This window comes from Heterocephalus glaber, unplaced genomic scaffold (genome assembly GCF_053883595.1).
Source record: "Heterocephalus glaber isolate CG9 unplaced genomic scaffold, H.glaber_assembly_v1.0 deba00001610, whole genome shotgun sequence".
Lineage (NCBI taxonomy): Eukaryota > Metazoa > Chordata > Mammalia > Rodentia > Bathyergidae > Heterocephalus > Heterocephalus glaber.
In genome coordinates, this window is record NW_028258381.1 from 31,999,166 (window position 1) to 32,023,222 (window position 24,057).

A 24,057-nucleotide genomic window follows, 5' to 3' on the forward strand; every position below is an offset into this window, starting at 1 on the left:
CCCTCTCCGATCATCACTGCACTTCCCAGGGGCTTTCTCCTTTGCGGGAATCTGTCACTGCTGTCAAAAATGTGGCATGATCAAAGGTACTTTCTGTACTTTTCAAACCGATTGCTGCCCTAATTGACAGCAAAGAACTAGATCACTAAAAAAATTGTTCACTATAGAAACATAAAAACACCATTTTTCTTTACTTCTTTCACTCTCAAGTGCACCACAGCTCAATTCTTTACCATCACAGACCCTGCAAAGGACCAATTAGTGAGTGTGTCTTGTCCAGTTCACCAACAGTCTTCAAATGTCAGGGGACATGACATGGAGTCCCTTAGAATGCCTGTACACTACGTTCTTTAGAACCGCCCCTGCCCCCGCAGAGTCAGTGTGGCTTAATGCATGTTGGCTGAAATCTTTCAGTTTGTTCAATCTAAATAATACTTATTCCCACAAAGTGACTCAAAGCTCTGAATGTTCTCAAGTGTGCTGTGGCTCTCTCAGAGGAGGATTTCATTTTCAGATTTTTTTCCAAACTTTTTTGCCTTTAACAAACAAAACAGTCTTTATAGCATACCCAGAGCAAGGCTAAAAGCTGGATCCTGTGCTAAACAAGACTGAGTTGAATCTCCACTGTCGCTCATTAGCTCTGTGGCTTTGGGGCAAGGTATTCATTCAAAGAAGCCTCAGCTGACCTCATCTATAGAAGAGGGACAGTAGTAACTGGTACTGAACACGTTCCACACTGTATTCTAATTACAGATCACAGTCAATCTTCCCTCTCCAGATGATAAAATCCTTGACATCTCATTTACTTTATGTCCCTGACAACAGCTCATAGCACAACATACAATAGATACTCAGTAACCATTTGAAATAAATGAGTAGAATGAATGACCGCACAAAGAAATGATGGAATGAAAGGACGAATCCCTTTGCATTCCAAATAATAAGCTTGTTAGAACACTGGTGCCTGGATCACATGAATCTCCACCCATATGCATGGCTTCTTGACGTGCCGAACTAGCCCTGTCCCCTGATACTCTGATCTTTTCCCTGGGAGTGAAACTTGCCATTCTCCAAGACCTTAGCAAAACCTCCAAAGCCATATTTGCTTCCCTGGGGTACAATGTCAGGCTCCCCTCATTCTTAGAAACCAATGCAGCACTGGTGAAAAAGATGATGAGGTGTAGAAACTTGGGTAACAACCATGGCTCTGCTTGAAGACAAGCCCTGGTTAAAGTGCAATCTCTCTGACCCTCAGTTTTCTTATCTGTAAAATGTGAAAAATAATACTTTCTCCTCAGGGTAGTTTTTAGGATCATTGAGAAACAGCACACTTTTGTGTAGGTTGGTGTTGTAACTATTAGTGTTCCAGTTGCATGTTGGTAACATAACCATCCCAAATGAAAACATCAATTATCGTCAAAACTAATGTTGCACTTATTGGTGTCATGCTTACTATACGCAAAGCACTATTCTGAGTACTATATCATTCAATCCTCACAGTAATGCTATTCTCATCTCCATTTTGTACCTGAGAAAATTGAGGCTCTGAGTGTTTCACGTAACTTTCCCAAGGCCTTACAACCAGTAAACATGAAGCCAGGACTCAAATCCACAAACACTATGTGGTCCAAATTAATTTTTAATGCAACAATGGAGACTGTGACCTAGTGATCAACTCAATAGTTTGAGTTTCCATTGAAGGTGGAAATTTTGTCCACATTTGAACTGTTGGGTTAGACTCCTGGTCTGGTGGCCTGCTGGAAATCTTAGGTGCTCCTGATAGATGGCATTCTACCTGTACCTTTCCATCATCTTCCTTTCATATGTGTCTATTTCTCATCCCTTGTCTTATGTATAAGAACACCAGTTGTATAGGATTAGGGTCCCATTCTACTCCAATATGCAACCTAACCTATTACATCTGCAGTGATCCTACTTCCAAATAAAGTCACAGTTTGGGGTACTAAGGGGTTAAGACTTCAACATAAAAATTTTGGTGGGACATAATTCCACCCATAATGTCAGTCCATGGTTACCAAGCCTCTCCTCTTGTCTGAAGACCTTGGGGTGTCTGTGGTTTGGGTGGGCACTGTAACCATTCTAGACAAAAGCATTTTAGCAAGCTAACATAGCTACATGCTACTGTGTCCCCTCAGGATCACAATGTGTCTTTCTGTAGTCCATCATAGACTGCTGGGGTCCCATGCCATGTTGCCCTTGAGCACTTGCCTAGCTCTTGAGTGAAGAAATCCAATCAAAAAACAAAACAAAACAAATAAAAAGATAGAAGGGAAAGGAAAAAATGAGAACAAAGTCTTTGTAAATAGGGAAGGGTGTCGGGGAGAACACAGGTAATGGGGAAAAAATAAGAACCAAGATACATCATGTACAGGTACAAGCACCCAATGATAAATGTAAATGTACTGTATACCTAAAATGTACCGATAAGAGAATTTAAGCAAAAAACAAACAAACGAACAAAAAGAAAAGAAAGAAATCCAATCCACATATCCGTGGTTCTTTGGACTGTAAACCCCAGTCTGGGTCTTATACCTCTGTGAGCCTGGGGATGCCTTCCTCAGCATCCGCTCCTGAGAGTGGTAAATAAGTAGGCTCTGAAGGGATTTGAAGCTGGAATAGGAAAATATGACAACCAAATGAAGAAAGTAATGAGATTCTGAAAAGATTTGACCATTAAAAATTGCAGGATCAAATGGAAGCTTCCAGAACCAAGCTCCTTGTTGTTGGTGGAGAATCTGGTTATTGGCTGACTAAGTCAGAAACACTATTCTGACTTTCAACCACGATTGTGTTCTACCCAGCTCTCAGTCCATTCGCAAACTTTCTCTCCAAATACTCATTAGAATTGTGCCCTCCGGTCTCACTTTAATTTTTCAGAATATTGAAGAGTTGTCTTTGTACATTGTAAACAAGCACAAATATCAAAGTGCCAACATTTAAAGATCACCAAGGAAAGATAATAATTATTTTTATTTTTATTTGCACCACATTTGCCATTAAGACAAGTAACTAAGTAACTCTTCAAATGTCTTTGAATTTTTACATTCATTTTCTCCTGGGCTGGGGAAGTGAGCAGGCTTTTATCTAGATGTTCTGTTTTATGTTAATAATAATGCGTTTTGCATTGGTGATTGTGAGAGGAAATGATGCTTTGATCTTTCTTCAATTTTAATTTTCTTAACTTATATTTGTCACTAAACCTGACACACTCCTGCTCAAAAGCTCTCAGAAGCCAACACCTACCTTGGGACTAAAGACCACACTGTTACCATGTCACCCGAGAACTCCTACTCTCTACCCAACATCCACTTGTCCCAGTTTCTCTTCATGCAGCCAGAATGTCGGATTTATCCAATGTCCTAAGGCCCAAATGTGGCATCTGCAGCCCCTTACTTATGAAGTCCCTTTTGCCTAAAATGTTCCCTTCCCAACCACTTCCACCCCTGAAACCTCAGTGCAAGGGTTGCTTCCTCCTAACGTCTTCCCAGCTTCTTGCTGTCATAGAGCCTTCCTTTCCGGTTTACTTGACTTTGCTTGCTGGAATATACTGTCAAGTGTGGGTGTCTCATTCCCCTAACAAATGCTAAGCTCATGTCTGTGAGAATGATAAGTTGTCTTCACAACTCCCCCACCCCACACTCCCCACCTTGGTTCCTGACATACTGCCTTGCAAGTAGCATTGTTGGCTGAATAAAGGAAGGAGGAAGTATCTGAAAAATATAATCTCCTTTTAGTCTTCTTCATTTCAATGGTCTTGAGATTTCAGGTCAACAGATTCTGGGGCCTCCCTGCTCTGTACTCCATACCATCAGAGGTGTTAAGGGAGAGCCAAAGAGATCACCATGAGTCCCTGCACCTACAGGCACTCACAACCATTGACAGTATGAGACATCAGTGCTACTACTGGAAAATTACCCCAAAAGGGGACATCTCCCAGGATGGTAGCTCGTGGCTGCACAAGGTCTGCCTTCAGCTTAAAAACAAATGGGTGACAAAGCCAGGCGTGGTGGTACACTCCTATAATCCCAGAACTCTGGGAGGCTGAGGCAGGAAGATTGAAAATTGAACCCAGCCTGGACAGCTTGGCAACATAGTGAGTCCTTGACTTAAAAATTTTAAAGAAAATTTTAAAGGGCCTGATGATATACCTCAGAACAAAGCTCCTGTCTTCAATCCAGTGCTGAAAAAAGAAAAAAGGAAAAAAAGAAATTCCATGTTTGTTATAACTGAGGCCAATGTAGAAGAGAAAAAGTGCATGGGCTTCAAAGCCCAAAAGCTCTAGGCTTGACTCCTGACCAGCTTCCCACTGGCTGTGTGACCCTGGGTGAGTTGCCAGCCTCTGGATGCACCTACTACACAGCAGGAAAGAGGTGCCCCTCCTGGGTGACAGGACATTTGAGGGAAAGCCCAGCTCAAACTGGAAGGCTCTGAGAAGCTTCCCCAAGCCCCAGCTGGGACGCACATAGTCTCCATTTGGGCTGGTGCTGCCCAGTGCCTGCACCCAGTACTCTACCCCAGGAATCAAAAGGCTGATTTGCTCCCACTTCCACCCCACCTTGAAGACCCAGAGCCCCTCCAGCACCCCGTCTGTGCTCTGCCCACAATGCCTGGGTCTGGGGCCCAGGGCAGTTTCTGTACTTTCCCTACTCTCTTCTCTTGATTGGTGGGTAAAGCCAACTGCCATTTTCTCAAGCTTTGGTGGAAACACAGCTGTAGGAGACATTTGTCACCACCGCCACCCAGGAAATGAAAGGGACAGCTCTTTGAGGAACAGGTGAGTCCCCCAGAGGCTCTGGGTCTGAGGGCTGCTCTGCGCATCTATAGCATCACAACCTGCACCCTACCCTCCGAGGGTGTCTCCAGCCTTAGTGTTGTCAGAGGTGGTGATTGACCTGGTTCTTGGTATCTGAACAAAGGCCTCCACAAGACACACAAAAGTAGAAGTGAAAGTGTAAATTTATGAGGCAGGATAGCTCCTTAGGGTTGGAAGGGCCACCGAGAAGAGGTCACACCGGAAGCAGCCAGGTGTCAGAGGCTCTGTGTAGTTTGTACAGGAAGAGGGCAGCTCTTCAAATTGGTGCTGTGATTCATAATCCACTTCCATCAGGGACTAGTCTGCTCCTTTGGGGGGAGGGTGTCACTATACAGACCTTTGAGGAACTGTCATGGCACCCAAGTCCACAGGAGGAGTCAAAACCACAATGTAAATGAGATTATAATTAATTATACCTGAGTTGGGATCACTTTGGGACACATACTGCATGTATCCCCAGGCCTATAGTGTAACAGAAATTAGTGAAAGAGGACTTAGGATTTGATTAGGCAGTAATGACAGCAGCCCAGAAATAGTCAGGAAGCCTGAAATAGAGTCTGCTGAGTCACAGCCCTCCAGGAATCTTACAAAAAACATCTGCCAGGTGTTCTTTGGCTGTCAGGGACTTCCCCAAAGCGTGACCAGAGCATGATGAACAAGGCACTGGCTTAAGGGCACATGGACCCTGCATAAACACTGCATGGATGGGACCCTAAAAAAATATGTAATCTTCTATAGTTTAGAGATGATATTGCTTACACAACAGTCTGAGCTGCCTTCCACAACCCTTATAAACTAACACCCAAACAGAGAGCCTGCCTGAGAATCCTACTCAGGACCCCTCCCAGCTAGTGGGAGCTCTACTTTCTTGCCTTTATATCTTTTAAATAAATTTGCTTGTACCGTGCCTCCTTTATCCATGGTTTCATTCTTTGTCACCACTGGGGCACGACCCAGGCAATCCAGTAACAGCCGCACAGGCTCCTCTTGTCATTCCCAGCTCTGGCCCGGCTGTCAGAATCCAGCACTCGTGATTTTTAGACAACCAGCTTCCTCTTTTCTCCCACTGCTCTTCAGGCTCCCTCCTTCCAGGGATTTCTGTCCCTCCCTCCTGCCTCATTAGAAGTATTGGGGATTCCAGCCCGGCCCTCCTCTTCCCTCCCCATGAATGTGCTGGAAACCTGGCTACCCCTCTTGGCTCCACTCGGTTGATATTCTAGGTGCATCTTGCAGCAATGGTCCAGTGTGAGATCCTCCCCTTCTCTGGTTTCCTGCAGAAATGCAGATTGTCCTACTGGACAATGTAACTGGAATGTGCCAGGGATACTGGATAAATGGGTGGGTTTGGTCCCTCTCTGGTTCAGGACTTAGTTCCTACTCTTGGATCTCCAAGTCTGTCCTTGGAAAGGTCTATGTGTTTCCCTGCTGCCCAAGCCCTGCTCCCCACTGTCTCCCCGACAGGCTCCAATGCCCCATGAACCTGGAGCACAGCCTCCTAGAAAGCCATGGAAGCAACCTGGCACCAAGGGTGGGCCACGGACCCCCATCATCTTGTTATACTTTGTCTTCATCCTTCAACAATCACTGAGCCCGAGTTGGAGCTGGGATAAAATCACAGTGGTTCTTTCAAAGAGATCCAGGTGCCTCTACAAGGAAGCTATCACCAAGGTCCTCTCTTGCCTCCTTTCACTTCAGTTTGGTGTCCATGTTCAAGGCCAGGCTCTGGCCAGACTGGATGCTTCCAGAAGGCAGGGACGCTGGTGCCTTTCACTCCACCTCCAGGCCCTCACCGGCACTTACATGCTCAGAGCACACCATTCTCCTCTTTAATAAGAAACAAGACCTCATGGATTGAGCTCTTTTTAGAAAGCATTTGTTTCTGAATTGGTGCTCATTCTTGAAAATTTGGAAAGCACAGAAAAGAACAAGGAAAAAGCTATCACCCAAACACTAACATGGTGTGCTGCTTCGCAGGTTTTGTTCTGTGTATGTAAAATCTGGAAGCCTGTTTTTCTTGCTTAACATAATATCATAAATGTTTTCCTTCTTTTTGTCTTATCTATTGAGCAGCTACTGTACATCAGAGACTGTGTTGGGCCCTGTAGATGTTTAAATGGGGAATTTCAATCCAAGGGAATCTTTCCAAGACAGAAAAGCAGGAGCTCATAAGGAAGGCTGTAAATACTGCCTTCAAGATTCTGTATGTGAGCCAGACATGGTGCTGCATGCATGTAATCCTAGCACTCTGGGAGGCTGAAGCAGGAGGAGCACAAGTTCAAGACCAGCCTGGGCAACTTAGCAACTTAGTCAGATCCTGTTGAGAGAGAGAGAGAGAGAGAGAGAGAGAGAGAGAGAGAGAGAGAGAGAGAGAATGGCTGGGGATGTAGCTCAGTGCTCAGGCCCGGGGTTCAATCCCCAGTACTACCAAACAACAACAACAACAACAACAACAACAAAATCCATACATGGAGAGTGAACATGAGGCTAAGAAGGCTAGCCAGAGAAGTCAGCATTCAGACCTGGTGTCCATTATCCCAGCCATGGCAGATGTGCTGACTTTATACTTTGGGGGACTTCAAGGCTTAGCCCGAATTTCCCGGGAAAGCCAAAAGTAGTTCAATAAGGGTAGTTTTTGAATCAGGGCCACTCCCTAAGCAATCTTCTTATTAAAGACACCCATTGTTTAAAAGTGAGGATGGTCATCTTCTGTCCCTACTGATGGGGTGGACTCTGGGAGGCTTGGAGCACAACCTAGAGGTGTCTGCTGTGTGGCACCATCGAACTGACCTCTCAGGTGACCCATCCCAAGAAGGGTAGACACCATAGGAAGAGGAAGAGACTGAGCAGCAGCCAGGGCAGTGGAAAGGAGAGACACCTGGAAGCTCAGGGACACAGTTGTCCCTAGCAGCACGGCAGGGTGTCGGTGTCCTGAGAGGCAGGCCTATACCTGGCATCCAGCCCCACCTGAGAAGGTGTCCTTGGTGTCCTTTCCTCAGTCATTCCCACGCACTATCTGCTGACCCACTGCCTTTGACCTCAGGGACACAATTTGCTGTCCTTTGATCTTGAGCCAAGGCATGTGATTGGGCCTGACACCAGAGAGACCGTTTCTGAGCCTGGAAAGCCCCTTTCCAGAAGCTGGTGGTCACTTCCTGCACACGCTCACTCATGTGCCTGGTGTTCTCAGAGCACCACACAGCCCCAAAGTGGAGACAGGCACTTCTGGTGAGGAACAGACCAGGGTTAAGAGGGAACCTGAATCCCCAGCATCCACCAGCATCAGAGATCAGCATTTCCCAGGGGGCCTTCTCTCACTCAACCTCACTGCAGAAGTCCCTTCCCACATCCATTTTACTTCTCATGTACATGGACAGTGTTCTCAGTGACCCGGACAGAGAGAGAACTCCAGAACTCTCCCAGATCCCGGCTTCCCTGCTGATTCTGGGGCAGGGGAAGCAAGGGTGGAGACAGAGCTTTCCAATTAATCCATGGATGACTAGGCAGGGGCTTGTTTCCAGCTGCACAGGGAGCAGGCACAGAGGGGTGGCAGGGCTGGGGTATGCAGAGCAGGGATCAAAGCTCTGGGAAGCAGCCCTGTGGGCAAACCCTCCCCACACCCCACCTCCAATCCTAGTGCTCTTTTTCTCCCAACCATGCAAACACAAACAGGGGTCCTCAGGGTTTTGCATGACAATAATTATTGCTAATAATGAGCCAGCTCTAGACTTGCAAGTACGGGTACTGGGGGGTGACTTGGATGCTCTCAGATGCTCTGGAAATGTCTGGAAGAGGACAGAGGATACTGAACCAGAGGAGAGGGAGGCGGGAGCTTGTGATGCCAGTGATTGTGGCTCTTTAGTGCCAGGCACAGACTCTGGTAAGCTGTTGACAGCCTCCAGCTGGTGGGGCTTTTGATTGATTGATTGATTATTTCAGTATTGGGAAATGAACCCAGAGCCTTCTCACTGAGCTACATCCCCAGCACTTTTTTATTTTTTATTTTAAGACAGAGGTTCACTAAGTCACCAAGTCATCCAGGTCGGGCTTAAAGGTGCCATGCTCCTGCCTCAGGTTCCAGAGTGCTGAGATCACAGGCACACACTACCACACCCACCCCTTGTCCCCTGTGAATGCTGAATCCACCCGTCCCGTGAGCGAATCTGATGTTCTTACCAGTCCGAAATGTTGGGAATTCTGTTTGTGGCAGCTGATACTGACTAGCTGAGCTTTGCACAGGGCACTGGGCATGGGAGGGGCAATGCCTGGCCTTCTCTTCCTCTGCCTGACCCCATCACCCAGATCTTAATCCTCACCACATAATTCCCTAAGTTCACCCAGGCTCCTGATTAGAAATGCAGATTCCTTTTACTTGACTTCCACAGGTTCTGCCCAGGAACTCGGGATTGGGCTCTAGGAATCTCCATGCAGACCCCCATGTGGAGAGTCACTGCCCTAGGCCACCTCCTTGTCAGCTGTGCTCATTTCTTCCCAAAGTCCACTCTCTCCCCAGTGCTTCAGGGTCCAGACAGCATCCACATCTCCAAGAATGTGACCTTGAGCGGTTTCCTACCTTTTCTACATCTCACCTAGGAGACGGTCCTATCTCTGGGAACCTTTGTGAAGATGAAGTAAGATAATGCTTGCAAAGTTCCTCCCACAGCAACTGGGACAGAGTCTCCTTAATAAAAGTACCAAATATACGCTGTGACCAAAATATACAATAAACATTTAAATTGGAAGTTTAAAAATCTATTACAGTTGAAGACATATTGCCATTAGTCCCCTCAAAATTCCCCCTTAATTTAAACACTTATCCCACCATGCTGGCCACTTTCTGAAGCAGTTCTGAAAGTCCTCTTTCTGGAGTCATGACTGCCTCAATGTCCTGAATCCACTGAAAAAGTTGGCCATTTGTAATCACTTTGATTTTAAGGAAGAGCCAGAGTCACACAGTGTCAGAGCCAGTGGATAAGGAAGATGAGGACACACTATCATGTCTTTTTTGGCATAAGTTGCTATAAATGTTTTGAATCAATTCACAACGGTGCAACTAAAGACACTCAGGAAAGAGTACAGTGCTTCCAGAACTGCTTCAGAAAGTAGCCAGAGTGGTGAGACTAGTGTGTTTGAAGCAAAGGGGAGTATTTTGAGGGCGATTCATAGCAACACGTCTTTCACTGTAATAAATTTTTAAAATTTAAACATTGACTATAGTTTTTATCACATCCATATAGTAACATAAAATAGCCTCGTGAATTACTTTATCACAAATTTTTGGGTAATCCATTTATTTCAAACATAAAGACATAAAACTTTTCACTTTAGAAAAAACATAGAAAACATAGGACACAAGTTATGATATTGTCTAACTTTGCTTTTCTAGGAGGCATGGAAATTGAGACAAGAGAAGGCAAAACACACTGTCAAGAAGTCCGAGAACATGGTAAGTGATCATTAGGTGGAATGCCAGCCTTTCTCTGGGCAAGCTTTCTGCTCCCTAGCCCTAGCCCTATACCCCAAAGCCTTGGGGCTGCTTTGGATACAAGTCCATCCACCCAGTGCCCTAGTTTCGTGGCAACTAAAGTGGAAACATGCATGCCTTTTCACAATTTCCTCCTGCCTTCTCCCTTCAGGGGCGTTTCCACCTCGGCACCACTGACATTCAGGGCTAGATAATCCTGTTGTAGGGAATGCTTTGTGGTCCCCAGCAGTGACCCTGTCCTCTAGCCATTCAACACTAGCAGTGCCATTCACCCTCCCTAGCTGTGATGGCCAGAAATGTCTCTTGGCATTGCCACATGGCCTCTGAAGGGTAAAATCACCCCAGTGAGAACATTCCTCACCAGCAGAGTGTTCTGGAGGAGTCTGTGTCCTCCTGCCCCTCCACTTCCTACAAACGTGACTTGGTGCTCGACTTTGCTAAGCCTCAGTTTCCCTCTCCTGGGTGGTGCTAGCACAGTTCCTGTATGCAAAGCACCTGCTATCTGGCCTTGGCTTACCAAGTACTCAGTAAACCCTAACGGCATCACTATTCATCTCCCTAATTTGTCATCCTTGCAATGACATTTCTAGTCATCACAGAGTTAGGTATTTAACCTGGGTTCTGGTGGCAAAATCACCCCCGGCTGATAAGGAAGCAGAAACGCAGACTCTTAAAGCCTAATACCATCCTTGACACTGGAGACCCTGGCAGGAAGTACGCATCCATCCCCAGTGAGAGGGTGCTGACCTTGTCCTTGACTTCCCCACAAGCTTCCCTCCCTGCTCACCCTGATGCAAGGCATTGAAGGTGTTATCGATTGAGCCACATGAAAAACAGGAAGGAAAATCACTTAGGCCATGGCTTACCAGATTTAGCAAATAAAAACACAGGATGTCCAGTTAAATTTAGAGAACCAATGGATAAATGTTTTTAGTGTAAGTATGTCCAGCACAGTATTTTTATCGGAAATCCTATGCACAAAAGTCATGGGAGTTTTGATGTACAAGGCTGGTCCATGTTAAATAGCAACATGCCAGCATTCTACATAATTGATTAATCAATCACAATGTCTGCTTCTCTGATCATTATTTAATTCAGTGACTAATTAAAGGCTGGCAGTAGCCAGTTCAGCTAATCTGCTTAAATTGTTGGATAAGAAATTGAAACACCACCAGAAACCTGGGACTGCCACCTTTACAACTTGGAGCAGAATTAGAGAAAAACAGAATGTGTCTTTTATTTTTCTCAATGTGGGTCTAGAAACTTATTTTCAGGCCATTGTTTATTGGTTAGCACAAACTGCCTTGGCATTAACTCGAAGGCTAATTAGGATTTTACATTTTAAAAATTTCTGTCACCGCAATTGAAAGCATAATTCTAGGGGCAGGATTCCAATAACTACTTGTAAGAAGCCAAAAGAAATTCTATGGAAAATTCAACAAGCTTTTAAAAACAGCCCAGTTTATTTACTCTCAGGATTAAAACTATCAAGGAAAAAATTTAATCACAAAATGCAAACAATGAGCATCTCTGGAAAAACTGCTCAGAGAATATCAACTGCAATTAATTCTACTGCGATGGCTGATGGAACTGAGGATGTAGTCAGGACAGAAAGCAACACATAGTAGGTTTCCCAGCACAGCGTGTCAGGCTGTGATCCAGACTGGAGAAAAGTCATGTGTTTCGGAAGGGAAGCCAATGCCCCAGAAATGTTCTGCATCTCCTGGGAACTTTGCATGGATTTAGGGAGCACCACATCTCCAGGTTACACAGCACCTGAGTTACAGAATCAACTTTATTTAATTTTCACCACTACAAAGCAGATAGAGGAGTTTTGCTGTACAGATGAGAGGACTGAAGCTCAGTAATTTTCTCACTCCACAGAGCTAGTAAGTCAGAAACCCATCATTGAAGTCCAGAGTCAGCTATTTCCAGGCCTCTCTTCAATGCCAGTAGCTCCACAGCCAAGCCTGCCCAGCGCTGAACTCGAGGGCACCGTTTATATCCCAAGCTATGTTGATAAAGGGGTAATGGGGAAGGCCTGTGCAGCTGAACATCAAGGCCCTGGTCACAACTTTACCTGCTTAGTGGCATCATCCAAGAAGACTTTAAAAATGGCTGAAGTCCAAACCCAGCCCAGACAGATTAAAACCAGGCTGTGCAACACACAAAAAGGGTTGAAAAGCACTTCGCAATGCCGAAACTCAATTTCAGCTTAGCTGCATGCAGAAAGGTGTTGACTCTCACCCTTTGCCCTTCTATTTATGCCATTCACCACAATTTCCTCTATTCCTCTTGCACTTGTTATTCTGCCTTCACTTAACACCGTGGTATGGGGGACAGCTCAGGAGACAAGTAGACTCAGGTCGAATAGATTGCAAACTGAACATGCTGCTTGACTCCTGTCTCCAGGGACACCCCAAATTTGAGACTCTCCTTTAGATGGGACCAGATGCAGCCACAGGCAATATTTTAAACCTAGTTCTGAGTTGATAACAGCTCGTATTTCTGTCCCTGTCTAGCAAAGTTCAAACTGAATGGAGGGGACTAAAAAACAAGAACGTCTGCAGTGTTTTTCTGGGTCCATCTTAGTTTTCTTTGCAAGTAAATTGTCTCAAGGTAGAAGCACAGCTTGGGGACAAATGTCCCTCCCATTCTCTGTGATGAAAAGAGATCCGATAATCAAAACCTCTGTCTAAACAGCAGGCTTTCTGTGGCATCTGTGGACAAGCCACATCATGTATCACCTAATCCCTAACCCTGATTTCTGCACAATGAATATCAGACACAGCTGCAGCCTTAGGATGGATTTTGAGGGTGATCAGCTGTGCAGTTATAAAATTTTATCCTATTGTGCCTCTTGTGTAGTAATTACAAGACTGGTCATATAAATTTGGGTGTGTGTTGGTGATCATCAGTGTTCAAATCTACATTGTCGTTATGATAATTAGACTGAGACCTTCAGACTGAAGTGAGTATTAAAAGAAGGAGCTCAAACATCCAAATGCAAGCTGACTTTGGACTCTGGGTCTGAGATTGTCTCCATACTGCAAAATGCCGCCGATGTTCTGCATAATCTCAGCTAGTGTTTGTTTCGTTGTTTTGTTGTGTGACTACAGTCCTGACCTCCATCAGATCCCCTTCTTTCCAGTAACTGTACCTGTCTCACACTACAACAGAGGTTCCCAACCTCTGGCTGTTTTGTCCCTCACCCACAGGGTACTTGACAAAGTTTGGAGACAGATTTGGTGTTTTAAGCATTTTTCATAACAATTTTATTCATAATAGCCAAAAACTGACAATATTCTCAATCTGTGTTTCACACAATGGAATACTGAACAGCTATGAGAAGAACCAACTGCAGGTATTTGCAACAGCATGGAGATGAAAGAGATAAAGCATAAAAGAGTATCAACTGCATGATTCCATTCATATGAAATTCAAGAACACAAAAAACTAATGTAGTCAGGTGTCACATAATGACATTGTGGCGACAATGGGCCACAGACAGGAGGGTGAGCCCATGAGATCATTGGGGACAGATGTGTGCTGCTGGCATCTAGTGGGTAGGGGACATAGCACAGCAAAAGGACAAGCCACACACCCACAACTGGTTTATTCAGCCTTAGTGCCACTAGTGCTGCACCCACAAACCCTGGGATCTGACTTCAGCATCTCTTATCTGCCACGAGCCTCCCTCCCACTCCAGGAGATGTCCTCTGAGACATGAATGTAACTCCTCGGCCTGACACCTTCAAGCCTTCTCCATGAGCAGGATCAGGCTTCACAGCATTAGTGGGCACTTGGGGACCTTGGGGACAGACAAGTGGCATCACAGCAGGTGGGAGAGGCTCTAGGTTCTGCATCTAATAAAGGCTCCTGGGGCACCAGTGTGCCCAGTCTGCTGTCATGCCTTGAGCAGTGGATCTCAGGCCTCAGCAGGCCCTGGAAGGAGCCTGGAGAGAGCACCACAGTGAACTGAATGCCTATGAGAGGACGGACTGCCGGGGCCTCCCTGTGGTTCTGGTCCAGTGGGTCTGGGGGGCAGAGGGCTGCATCTCTAGTGAGACTGTGGGCTGTTCTGTGAGCTACAAACCTCGGGGTGCCTGTGCCTTGCTTCTCACCTGCCTCATTCCTGCTTAAGGTCCGGGACATCCGCATGGCCTACCAGGTTCCTGGAGAGCCCTGCTAATGCCTCGGGCACTATGGACCCTGCAGGAGGATCCACAAGTTGGGATGTCTACTCAGAGCCTGAACTTGGTGGGCAGGATGAAGATAGCTCCTTTGTCCCCATGCCTTGACTCCATGCCTAGTCAGGATTGCTCCTCTGCTCCTAGAAATCTGTGCGAGCATCTGTCTCTTAGACCCTCACATACCTCACTTATATTCTGATAAGGTTGCCACCTCCCCTTCACTAGAGTCAAAATATACCCAACACATACAGCTAGCTCACAGCCCTCTGAAGGACTCTTTAAGTTGGTAGGACCTTCACTGATAATTGCTGGTTCCCAACTTTTTCTACTTTGTTTTCTCTTTCTTTCATTTGAAGAGAGCATCAGGGAAACCACTGTCTTTCTAAAAACTACTGCTTAGTAAAAATCCAGAGGTCTTCATTTAACACACATTTGGACTCTTCTAGAAACCTCTGTCTAAACTGAGCATAGTGGTTCACACCTAGAAGCCCATCACTCGGAAGTCTGAGGCAGGAGGATCACAAGTTCCACCCCAGTTTGGGCAACTTAACAAGAGCATGTCTCATAATTTTAAAAAATGTTTAAAGGGCTGGGGATCCAGCTCAGTGTGAAGGCCGTGGGTTCAATAACCAATCCCCACCCCTCAGAAAAAAGAAAAAAAAAGAAAGGAAAAGCCATTGTCTAAAACCCATCTCTCTGCACACCTCTCCACTCTACTGAGAAGGACCTTTCCTTCTCTCCAAGTTCCTGACCATATTTCTCCCTCAGTCTTCATTTTGCCCCATCAGAGCATGGAAATGTTTTATTTGAAAGAGTTATTTTTCATTTTCAACCCCTTTTTCCAAGCACTTGGGTAGAGGAATGCTCTGGTCAGAGTGGAAGCCGCCAAGGTGAGGCCAGACCGTCCTGAGAAGAGGCAACGAGAGAGGGAAGTGGGAAGGCAGCCAGAGGCTGGGTGTCGGGAAGAGGGAACCTGCAGGATGAGCGACCAGCATGGACCATGGCATGGGAGGTGGGGTCGGTGTGGACTGTGGGAAAGAAATGGGAGTAAACTGAGAGGAGTGGAGTGATTCTAGAAGGAAACTCCAGAGATCTGGACTGCAGAAGGACTTTCAGATAGGAAACCATTTCTCAAACTTAACTGTCTTTTTATTCTGTTTTTTCTCTCTCTCTCTAGAAATATCTCAAAGGTGGTTCTGATATTTGCTCACTCCCATTTTTGGCCAAGATCTGCCAGAAAATCAAATTGTACGTACATATGCTCTTCCTACCTTCCAAGTGCATGGCAACATCTTTGCTTGTCTCTGTTTTCCTATGCCTAAAATGATTTTCACATCCAAGAAGCATCCTCCTAAAGCTGATACTGTTTCTGCTCCAAGCAGGGATAGTACACCCACTAGAAGGTGAGTTTGCTCCAGCAAAACCAGGAACCCTGTGTTGGAAATGCACGGGACTGGGCAGAACCTGTGAGTGTGGATGCAGTGTGCCAGTGACCTTTCTCTGCAGCCCTGTCACCCCCTGTATGACACTGGGGAAAGCACCCCTTTGCCATGGAAGACCCAGACCCAGTTGTCCCCAGCTTATGATGGGGACTCTGAGCATCTTTGATGCAAGGCACTCAGGAGGTTAGAAGGGGACTGTGTTCTTCACAGACCCCAGCAGACTGCTATCTGCTGTTACCTGGCAATGCTGAGTCAGACACATAGAATAGGATTCCAGATAGAAGGACACTGTCTGAAATTCCCAAGTCCCCCATCTCAGTTTCAAATCCCATTTTCTAGCCCCACTTTGCATCTAGGGTTAAGCTACATGTCACAGAACCACTGATCAAAATGTGAAGAAACAAACAGTGACTTGAAAGGACACTGGACAAAGAGGCAAAATTGCATAGGTTCTCCTTTCCCCTTGTGTTAGTCACCTTTCCATGACTGTAACAACTACCTGAGATAATCAAGTTAAAGAGAGGAAAGGTTTATTTGGACTCACTGGTTTTCAGGTTTCAGTCTATTACCAGTTGACCCTGTTTCCAACAAAGGCACAGTATGTCAGGGTAGGAGCACGCAGCAGAGAGGGCCTATTCACCCCATGACCAAGTGTGAAAGGAACAGAGGAAGAAACCAGTGTCCCCAATCCCTTCCTGTGATCATTTAGACCAAACCATCTACCCCAGCCACTGATTCTTTCACTCTCACTCTCCAGTGGGAACCCCTGTTCCTTAAGCACCACCTGCTCCAGCCTGGGCCTCACGGGAGGCAGAGATCAGGCCCCAGAATATGCAGAATGAGAATCATCTGCACATTGGGTCTGAGAGGCTGGAATAGCTTCCTGTGGCTGCTATAACAAAATATTGTAAACTGGGCAGATTAGAACAATAGAAATGTGTGTTGTCTCAGTTCTGGAAGCCAAAAGTTTAAAATCAAGGTGGCACCAGGACCAGGCTCCTCCCTCTAAGACCAAGTGGACTCCTTCCTGCTGTTTTCCTGGCTTCTGATGGTGGCCATCAACCCTTGCACTTCTTGGTTTGCAGCTGCATCATGCCAGTCTCTGCCTCCCTTTTTCCTACAGCCACCTCTCCGGGGTGTCTCTTTTCTTTCGATAAAGACTCCGGTTACATTGGATGAGGGCCACCCTAATACCCTCATCTTCACTTGCTCATATCTGCAAAGACCCCATTTCTAAGTAAGGTCACATTCACAGACACTGGGAGTTAGAACTTCAACACTTTTGGTGAACGTAAATCAACCCACACCAAAGGCTTTTTCTATATCCCACCATCCTTCATCTCTTGAGCTTGGTGGGAGCTAAACCCACTGAATATCTCAACTGCTGTGAAAACACCCAGAGAGAGGCACAAACAGCTGTGATTCTGACCCACATTCGCAGCCTCTTAGGAATCCAAGAGTTAGACTTCCTGGCTCATCTGCCAGCAAGAGCCTCCCAGCTCACTGTGCAAACTGCTGGCCTGGATCCCAGAAAGAGTAGCACTTCCCCTTTTGTGAATGGGGGAGTTGCAGGAGCCTCAGGGAGCAGGGCGGAAAGAAGGGAATCAGACAGAAAAGATGCTGGTGACCACTCATTTCATCATGCCTCGCTCCTGTTGGATCAGGACCCCTGCCCCTCTTTGGTGAACACATCACTGCATTTTCTTTTCTGTGTTAGACACGGGCCAGCAGAACCCAGCCGTGGCAAAATGACAACTCTTCACTTGAACCACTTTTGAAAAATTAAATTCAAGAGCATCTGCAGCCAAGGATTTTCTTGGCCCAATTTAAGAGGGAAATTATTCTTTTATGAAAATGAAAAGCAAAAACAGTGTGTTTCTCTCCTTTATTCAAAATCATTGTGCCCTGAGCATTATTTGCACTGGATCACAGTTTGTTCACAGCTTTGTGATTTAGAAAATTCACTTAAATACAGCCTCATTTATTCTTCAAAACAACCTCTGGCTCAGTAATAATAATAACTAAAAATTATCCAATGTTTTCTATTCACCAAGAGCTCTTGTAAGCGCAACCCACTAAGACAGGCATCATTTTTGTCATCCTCCAAGGAAGGAAAGTTATTTGCCCAAGGTTACAGGGCTGGCAATGGGTAAACCTCACCTTTGAAGCCAGCATCAGACCCTCCTTGGCCCCCTGAAGCCCTAGGCCTACTCTTCAGATAAGAGAGAAGGTTTTAAAAGCCTGACCCACTCTGGAGAGCTGCATTCACTGGCTTTGAGACTCTCAGCACTTCAGGATGCCCTGGACTCAAAAGAACATGCAGTAAATCCTAAACAAGGCCGAGAGTCTAACTCCAAATTTCAGGTTCCAGGAAGAGCCTTGCCCTGCAGTAGACCATCCTAGCTGGAAAACCATTCGCCATTTAGAAGGGGGAGAGTCTGGAAGTGATGGCGCGGGGGAAATGCTCCCTCGTGGAGTGGGATGATTGGGTTGGTCATTGCATCAGGATCTGTGGTTACCCAGGCTCATACTTGGGGATCAAAGTTGCCAGCTAATGACAACTAAATGCCTCCAGAATCCCAGAGTGAATGGCTAGAGAGTAAATAGAATATGTAAAAGGACATGAATTCAATTTGTAATTCCGAGTTCATTGCCGGGACCCAACACAGTCTCCCGTTTGCTGGAGATCCTCACATCAACATCCCATGCCCTCCACTAATTCAGTTATTTCACTCTTCCCACATGGACCGATTAAATAGCAGAGAAAACACTTCTGTGAAGTGGAAAGCAGAGGCTGGCCAAGTTTGGCTGGCGCTCTCACACAGCACGAAGACGCTGAACTTTATTTTTAGATGAGCCCTCTGTAGCCTGAATTCAACACAGCCATATCTGAAAATGTGTGTGTTTGATTTTACAAACATCATTTCCTTTTTCCTGAGCTCACCGGGGTGTTTTGTTTTCTCTCTTCCAGATCTATACAAACTTCTATGCCGTTCAAAGATGTCGATTCAGACAAATACAGTGTTTTCCCAGTAAGTATTGTTCCAAATACCCAGATGTTCACTGAATGTTATGTCACTCCCTACAAATTACTTTCCTTTAATAAGACAAGACTGAGTTTCATTTGAATGCATTATTAGCTTGAGGAAAAATACATCATTTCACAATGTTTAATGACTTTGTAGCTTCATAACAAAACATACTTCCATCAAAGTAAATCTTAAACCCAGATTTTATTTCCTTTTTGTTTCCATTCTCAGCTGGAATTCTCCATAGGGATTACTAATATGTTGAAAGGTTTTGTGATTTATTTTGGAAATCCTTAAGCCTCTTTTATATTATTTTTTAAAGTATGCATATGTGTATGTGTTTGGTTTGGAGCTGTTCGGATGTCTGGATGTTTTCTGAGAAAGTAAACAAGCAGGTCGCCGGAGATTTAGCTCAGTGGTTCTGCCACCTGCCTCACAAGCAGAAGGACCCGAGTTCTATCCCCAGTACCAAAAAAAAAAAAAAAAGTTAAGCAAACAAGCAGGTAATGTGTGACAAACTTCCAAAATTGTGGGATCTCAGATTGACTTGGTAATGGAGAAAATGAAAACATTGTTTGACATAATTGTGATTCTTTATTCTTTTAAATCAATCTGATTGAACATATAAATTCACATAGTTATCAGTTGAGCTAGATTTTTTTTTCTTTTCTTGACTTTTATTAGTACATTTTTGCCATACATAATGATTACATTAATTATAGGGAATCAGTACATGTACTTAACACATTTCAATTCTTTTTCTTCCCCTTTCCTCCACCCTCTTTTATTTTTGCCAGAATCAGATTTATTTATTGATAATTTAGAAAGTTAATTACTAGAAATACAGATTAAAAAGCAGACTAACCTAGGCCAAAAAAATATGTACAACACATAAGACAATTGTAGTAAGATACACTTTTAGATACATTGTCCTCGCTGGATTATAATAACTTTTTCTCTCTCACTTTTTTCCTTTAATAGACCAAATGGCATTAGGTTTTACCCTAACGGCACAGCATATATGTATTGTCTATTATCTAAACTTAAAATTAAGTAAGAATTTTACTTATGCAATTTTTCAAGCATTCTTCAGGTTAGATCTTATCTCTGTAAGTCTTCTTTGAGAAATGGAAAAATGGAAATAAAGGCTTTGTAAATAGGGAAGGGTGGAGGGGGTGAAGGGAGGGCTAGGAATGGGGAAAACATAAGAACCAAGATGCAGTATGTAAAGGTACAATTCCCAATGAGAAATGTAATTGTGTTGTATACCTACAATGTACCAATAAAAGAATTTAATAATAAAAAAAAGAAGTGCCTTTCAAAAAAATAGATTATTTTTTAATTGTCCCATAAAGCATTAACCATTTGGCCAGCATTAAGTGAATTATTTTGGAGCAATTATTTTGAGAAAATTGGTGGTTAACAGAGGAATTTTAGGAATTTGGAAGGTCCTGCTATGTCTGGAGGTGGATGTTAATACACATGCATGAACACATGTGCACATGAAGATAGACACACATGAACATTGACACATATACAACCTGTAGTACATGTTTACATGTATAACACACATGCACCATACTTACACACATGTATTTGTTTACACACATGCACGTGTACACACACGCACACACCTGCACCCCAACACACCCACACACGGGCACATACTGTCACACACAAATACCGCACAGGCCCACACTCCAGCCTGTTATTTGTCCTGGTGTGTGATTACATTTCACTGCACACAGCACGGCTTATAATCATCTTCATTTTCTTAGTGATGGCCCGTGCTCCCAGACTGTATTTGAATTAATGACTGCAGAGGTTAGTACCCCTCAGATGGCTCTGATTAACCTTCATTCATAACATCAAAGCCAGCCTGATCCCCACATCAAGTGTGCTCTTCAATTTCAGACGCTGCGGGGCTACCACTGGCGAGGGAGAGACTGTAATGACAGCGACAAGACCGTGTACCCAGGCAGAAGGTAACCGTCAGGCTTTGAAAATGAGCAAAGGAGGCAGGAGGCATCTTCCCTTCCAGGTGTAGATGATTCCCAGGTAGAAAAGGGAGCTCTGTGCTGCAATGGCTAGTGAAAGAGAACCACATTCATTCATTCATTCATTCATTCATTCACTGGGCCAGGAGATGCTTATCGAGCAGCTAAGATTTGCGAATCACTTTGCATCATGTAGTGGTAAAGGAAATAGTGGTAAAGGACACCATGGGTGTCCAGGAATGGAAAGAGTGTCACACTTCAGTCCTGGGTTAATGTTCAACTGTTCACATAAAAAAATGGACTTCAAAAAATGAAGATGCCACCCTTCACTTACGCTGTGGCTTCAGTGCTGAAGCATTAAATTCACCAGATGTGTGGCATTTTAGAGGCACAATTTGAACAATCCCCCAACTTTCTAAATAAGACAGCAGATGTGTTCACTATGCTCACCAGCATCCCTCCCCACTTATGCAGTCCCTGAGAAGAGCTCACCATGGACAGACTGTTAGATCCAGGCTTCCTAGTAAATGCCCCATGTTGAGCTAAAGGCAAAGGGCCAAGGAGAGGCTTCTGTGTGCACTACACATAGAGGTATGAGGTGCTAGCTGGAAAAACACTTACCTTTCAATGGCATGGTGTGTAGCCCTCATCCATCCATCTATCCATCCATTGTTCACTGCTGAAGTGAGTTCATGCCAAAGGCCAATGCTGATGTTTCTTTCTTAGGCCAGACAACTGGGATGCCCATCGGGACTCCAACTGCAATGGCATCTGGGTAAGCAACTAACTTCGAGTTTAACACCATGTCTTACTTTCTGCTCTCCCCAAAGGCCCATTGCCTGTGTGCTGGTCCCACCTAAGGAAGGGGGTGGCAGCCTACAAGCACTGTCTTGCTGCTGCTCGGAAAAGGGTGTGGGGCCTGGGATATAGCTCAGTGGTTCCACTGCCTGCCCCGCAAGCAAAAGGTCCAGAGTTTGATCCCTGGTACCAAAGAAAAACATATGCAAAACCAGTTAGCTGGAGCATAATGTGGGAAGAGGGTATGGAATCCACACCATGTGCAAAGAGTATCGAAGATGGAACACAAGCTGAGGCTCTGTCACAGTCCCTTTCAGCCTTGCTTGTGGTCACCCAGGTCCAATCCCTTCATCCTGTTCCAACAGTGTGAAACAAAGTGGGGAGTGGTGTTAGGAACGTTCACAGCAGCTCATCCCACTGTCCACACAGGCCACACCATCTCCACGGTGACAACCCAGCCATTCTTTTCTGTGTCATAAGCTGAGTCGGCAGAGTGGAGCTTTCCCAAGCTCACCTCACCACCCCCGCATCATGGCATATGATCTTGGTGTCCCAGACCCTAGCAATAAAGGGTTCACTGCTTCCAGGAGGAGGGAAGGAAGCAGGAAAGCCAGCCAGGTACTTCCCTGTGCACAGCAAGGATAGAAGCACCACACTTTGCAGGGTCTTAGGTTTACATGATTTGAAGTCTCCTCAAGAGGCTATGAATACAAGCTAGGCATGAGGTAGCAGGGTCACAAATTTAAGCCCAGCCTGGGCAACCTGATGACTCAGTGAAACCCTGCCTCGGAATAAGAAATAAAAAGCCATAAAAAATGAGAAATTAGAGACATTTCTAGGTAAGTGGATGAACATTGAGGCGATACTCTTAAGTGAAATAAATAGGACACACATGTGTAAATACCGAATAGTGTCTCTGGTATGAGAAACTGAAAGTGTAAATAAGCATCAAAATGTTTAATAGGTCATGTGAAATAGGAAGAAAAGGTCTAAAGGGGAGGAGGAAGTGAGAGGAGTAGGGGAAAGGAAAGAACGGAAAGGAATTAATATGAGAAAATGGAAAAATGGAAACAAAGTCTTTGTAAATAGGGAGGGATGGAGGGGTTGAAGGGAGGGCAGGGGAAGGGGGAAAAATAAGAACCAAGAGAGATTATGTAACGGTGCAAATTTCCAATGATGAATGTCATTATATTGCATACCTAAAATGTACCAATAAAATAAAATTTAAAAAAAAAGAAAGAAAGGGCTGGGATGTTAGGTCAGTGCCAAGGCCCCAGGTTCAATCCCCATCCCACAAAAAGACAGAGAAAAAGAAAGAAAACCAACTTGCAAATGCAAGATCATGAATGAAAGTAAATAAATTCCTAACACGGTACTGAAATCTTGTAAATTCAGGTCCCTTTTTTGAGACCTTTTATCAGACTAACCAGAAAAGCTTACATGGAAACAGGTCTTGATTATAGCCTGGCCTCTCCCTCTCCACCTAGAACACCCTCTAGCTCCTAGCCATTCCTAGCACTCATATAGGCAGGAGCTATGCAACCAAAGGGCCCTGAAGTTTAATATTCTCTGACCTCAAGGTAAACAGTCACCTCCTTTATCTGCTTGGATGAAGTGGAGAAAGTTCCTATAAATATCATCCTCTCTCTAGGACACTCACAGCGCAGCTTTATACCAGCGGTCACCTACTATGTTGATTGGGGCCCAGTAGCTTCTGGTACATGGAAAGGGTGACAGAGGACTGTCCTCAGACACATGACCATTCCTGGAAGAGGAGATGCCTCCCCTAAAGCTTTAAGGTGTCAAGACCCCCAAGGTGGCTTTTGTTCTAATATCCCCAAGTTTGCTTGTCCTACTGGAGGACAAAGGGCCCTGATCAGTGTGCGGGGCTGCCACCTTTGTCCCATGGTCCCACCATGGCTGCTGGCATTGTGTGCCTCCACATGAGGAAGAGGCCATGCAGAGACCAGAGGAAACCCAACTGAACTCAGGGGTTCTCTCGATAATGGGAAAAAGGCACCTCACTGCCGTGCCCATGCCTTTCCCAGAGGAACAGTGGCCCACAGAATCCCAGAATCAGGAACGAGGAGGGGACTTCACCACCATCAAGGCCAACGTTGCCCGAATTGGATCCACAGAGTGCAAAAGAGGGATACACTACTTCCAGCCCATCTCTGACCACAAAGCAATCTCGTCTTGGGACACTTGTCCCTTCCAAGTGTAGGGTGGCTTTAGCTTTAGAAGACTTCGGTCGCATCACTTAGTCACCCCTACAGGTCCAA

The 24,057-nt window shown here is 45.1% G+C and overlaps 1 protein-coding gene across 7 annotated transcripts in view; it reads left to right on the plus strand.

Moving 5' to 3' along the window:
* Window positions 1-24,057, plus strand: part of Aoah (acyloxyacyl hydrolase) — a 215,405-nt gene that overhangs the window by 75,655 nt on the left and 115,693 nt on the right. For all 7 annotated transcript variants that reach the window (XM_087196417.1, XM_087196415.1, XM_004840290.4 and 4 more), the window contains 5 exons: window positions 10,218-10,277; window positions 15,687-15,757; window positions 18,923-18,983; window positions 20,895-20,965; window positions 21,704-21,752. In XM_087196417.1, the coding sequence (XP_087052543.1) occupies window positions 10,218-10,277; window positions 15,687-15,757; window positions 18,923-18,983; window positions 20,895-20,965; window positions 21,704-21,752 (312 nt within the window). The remainder of the gene's footprint in view (window positions 1-10,217; window positions 10,278-15,686; window positions 15,758-18,922; window positions 18,984-20,894; window positions 20,966-21,703; window positions 21,753-24,057) is intronic.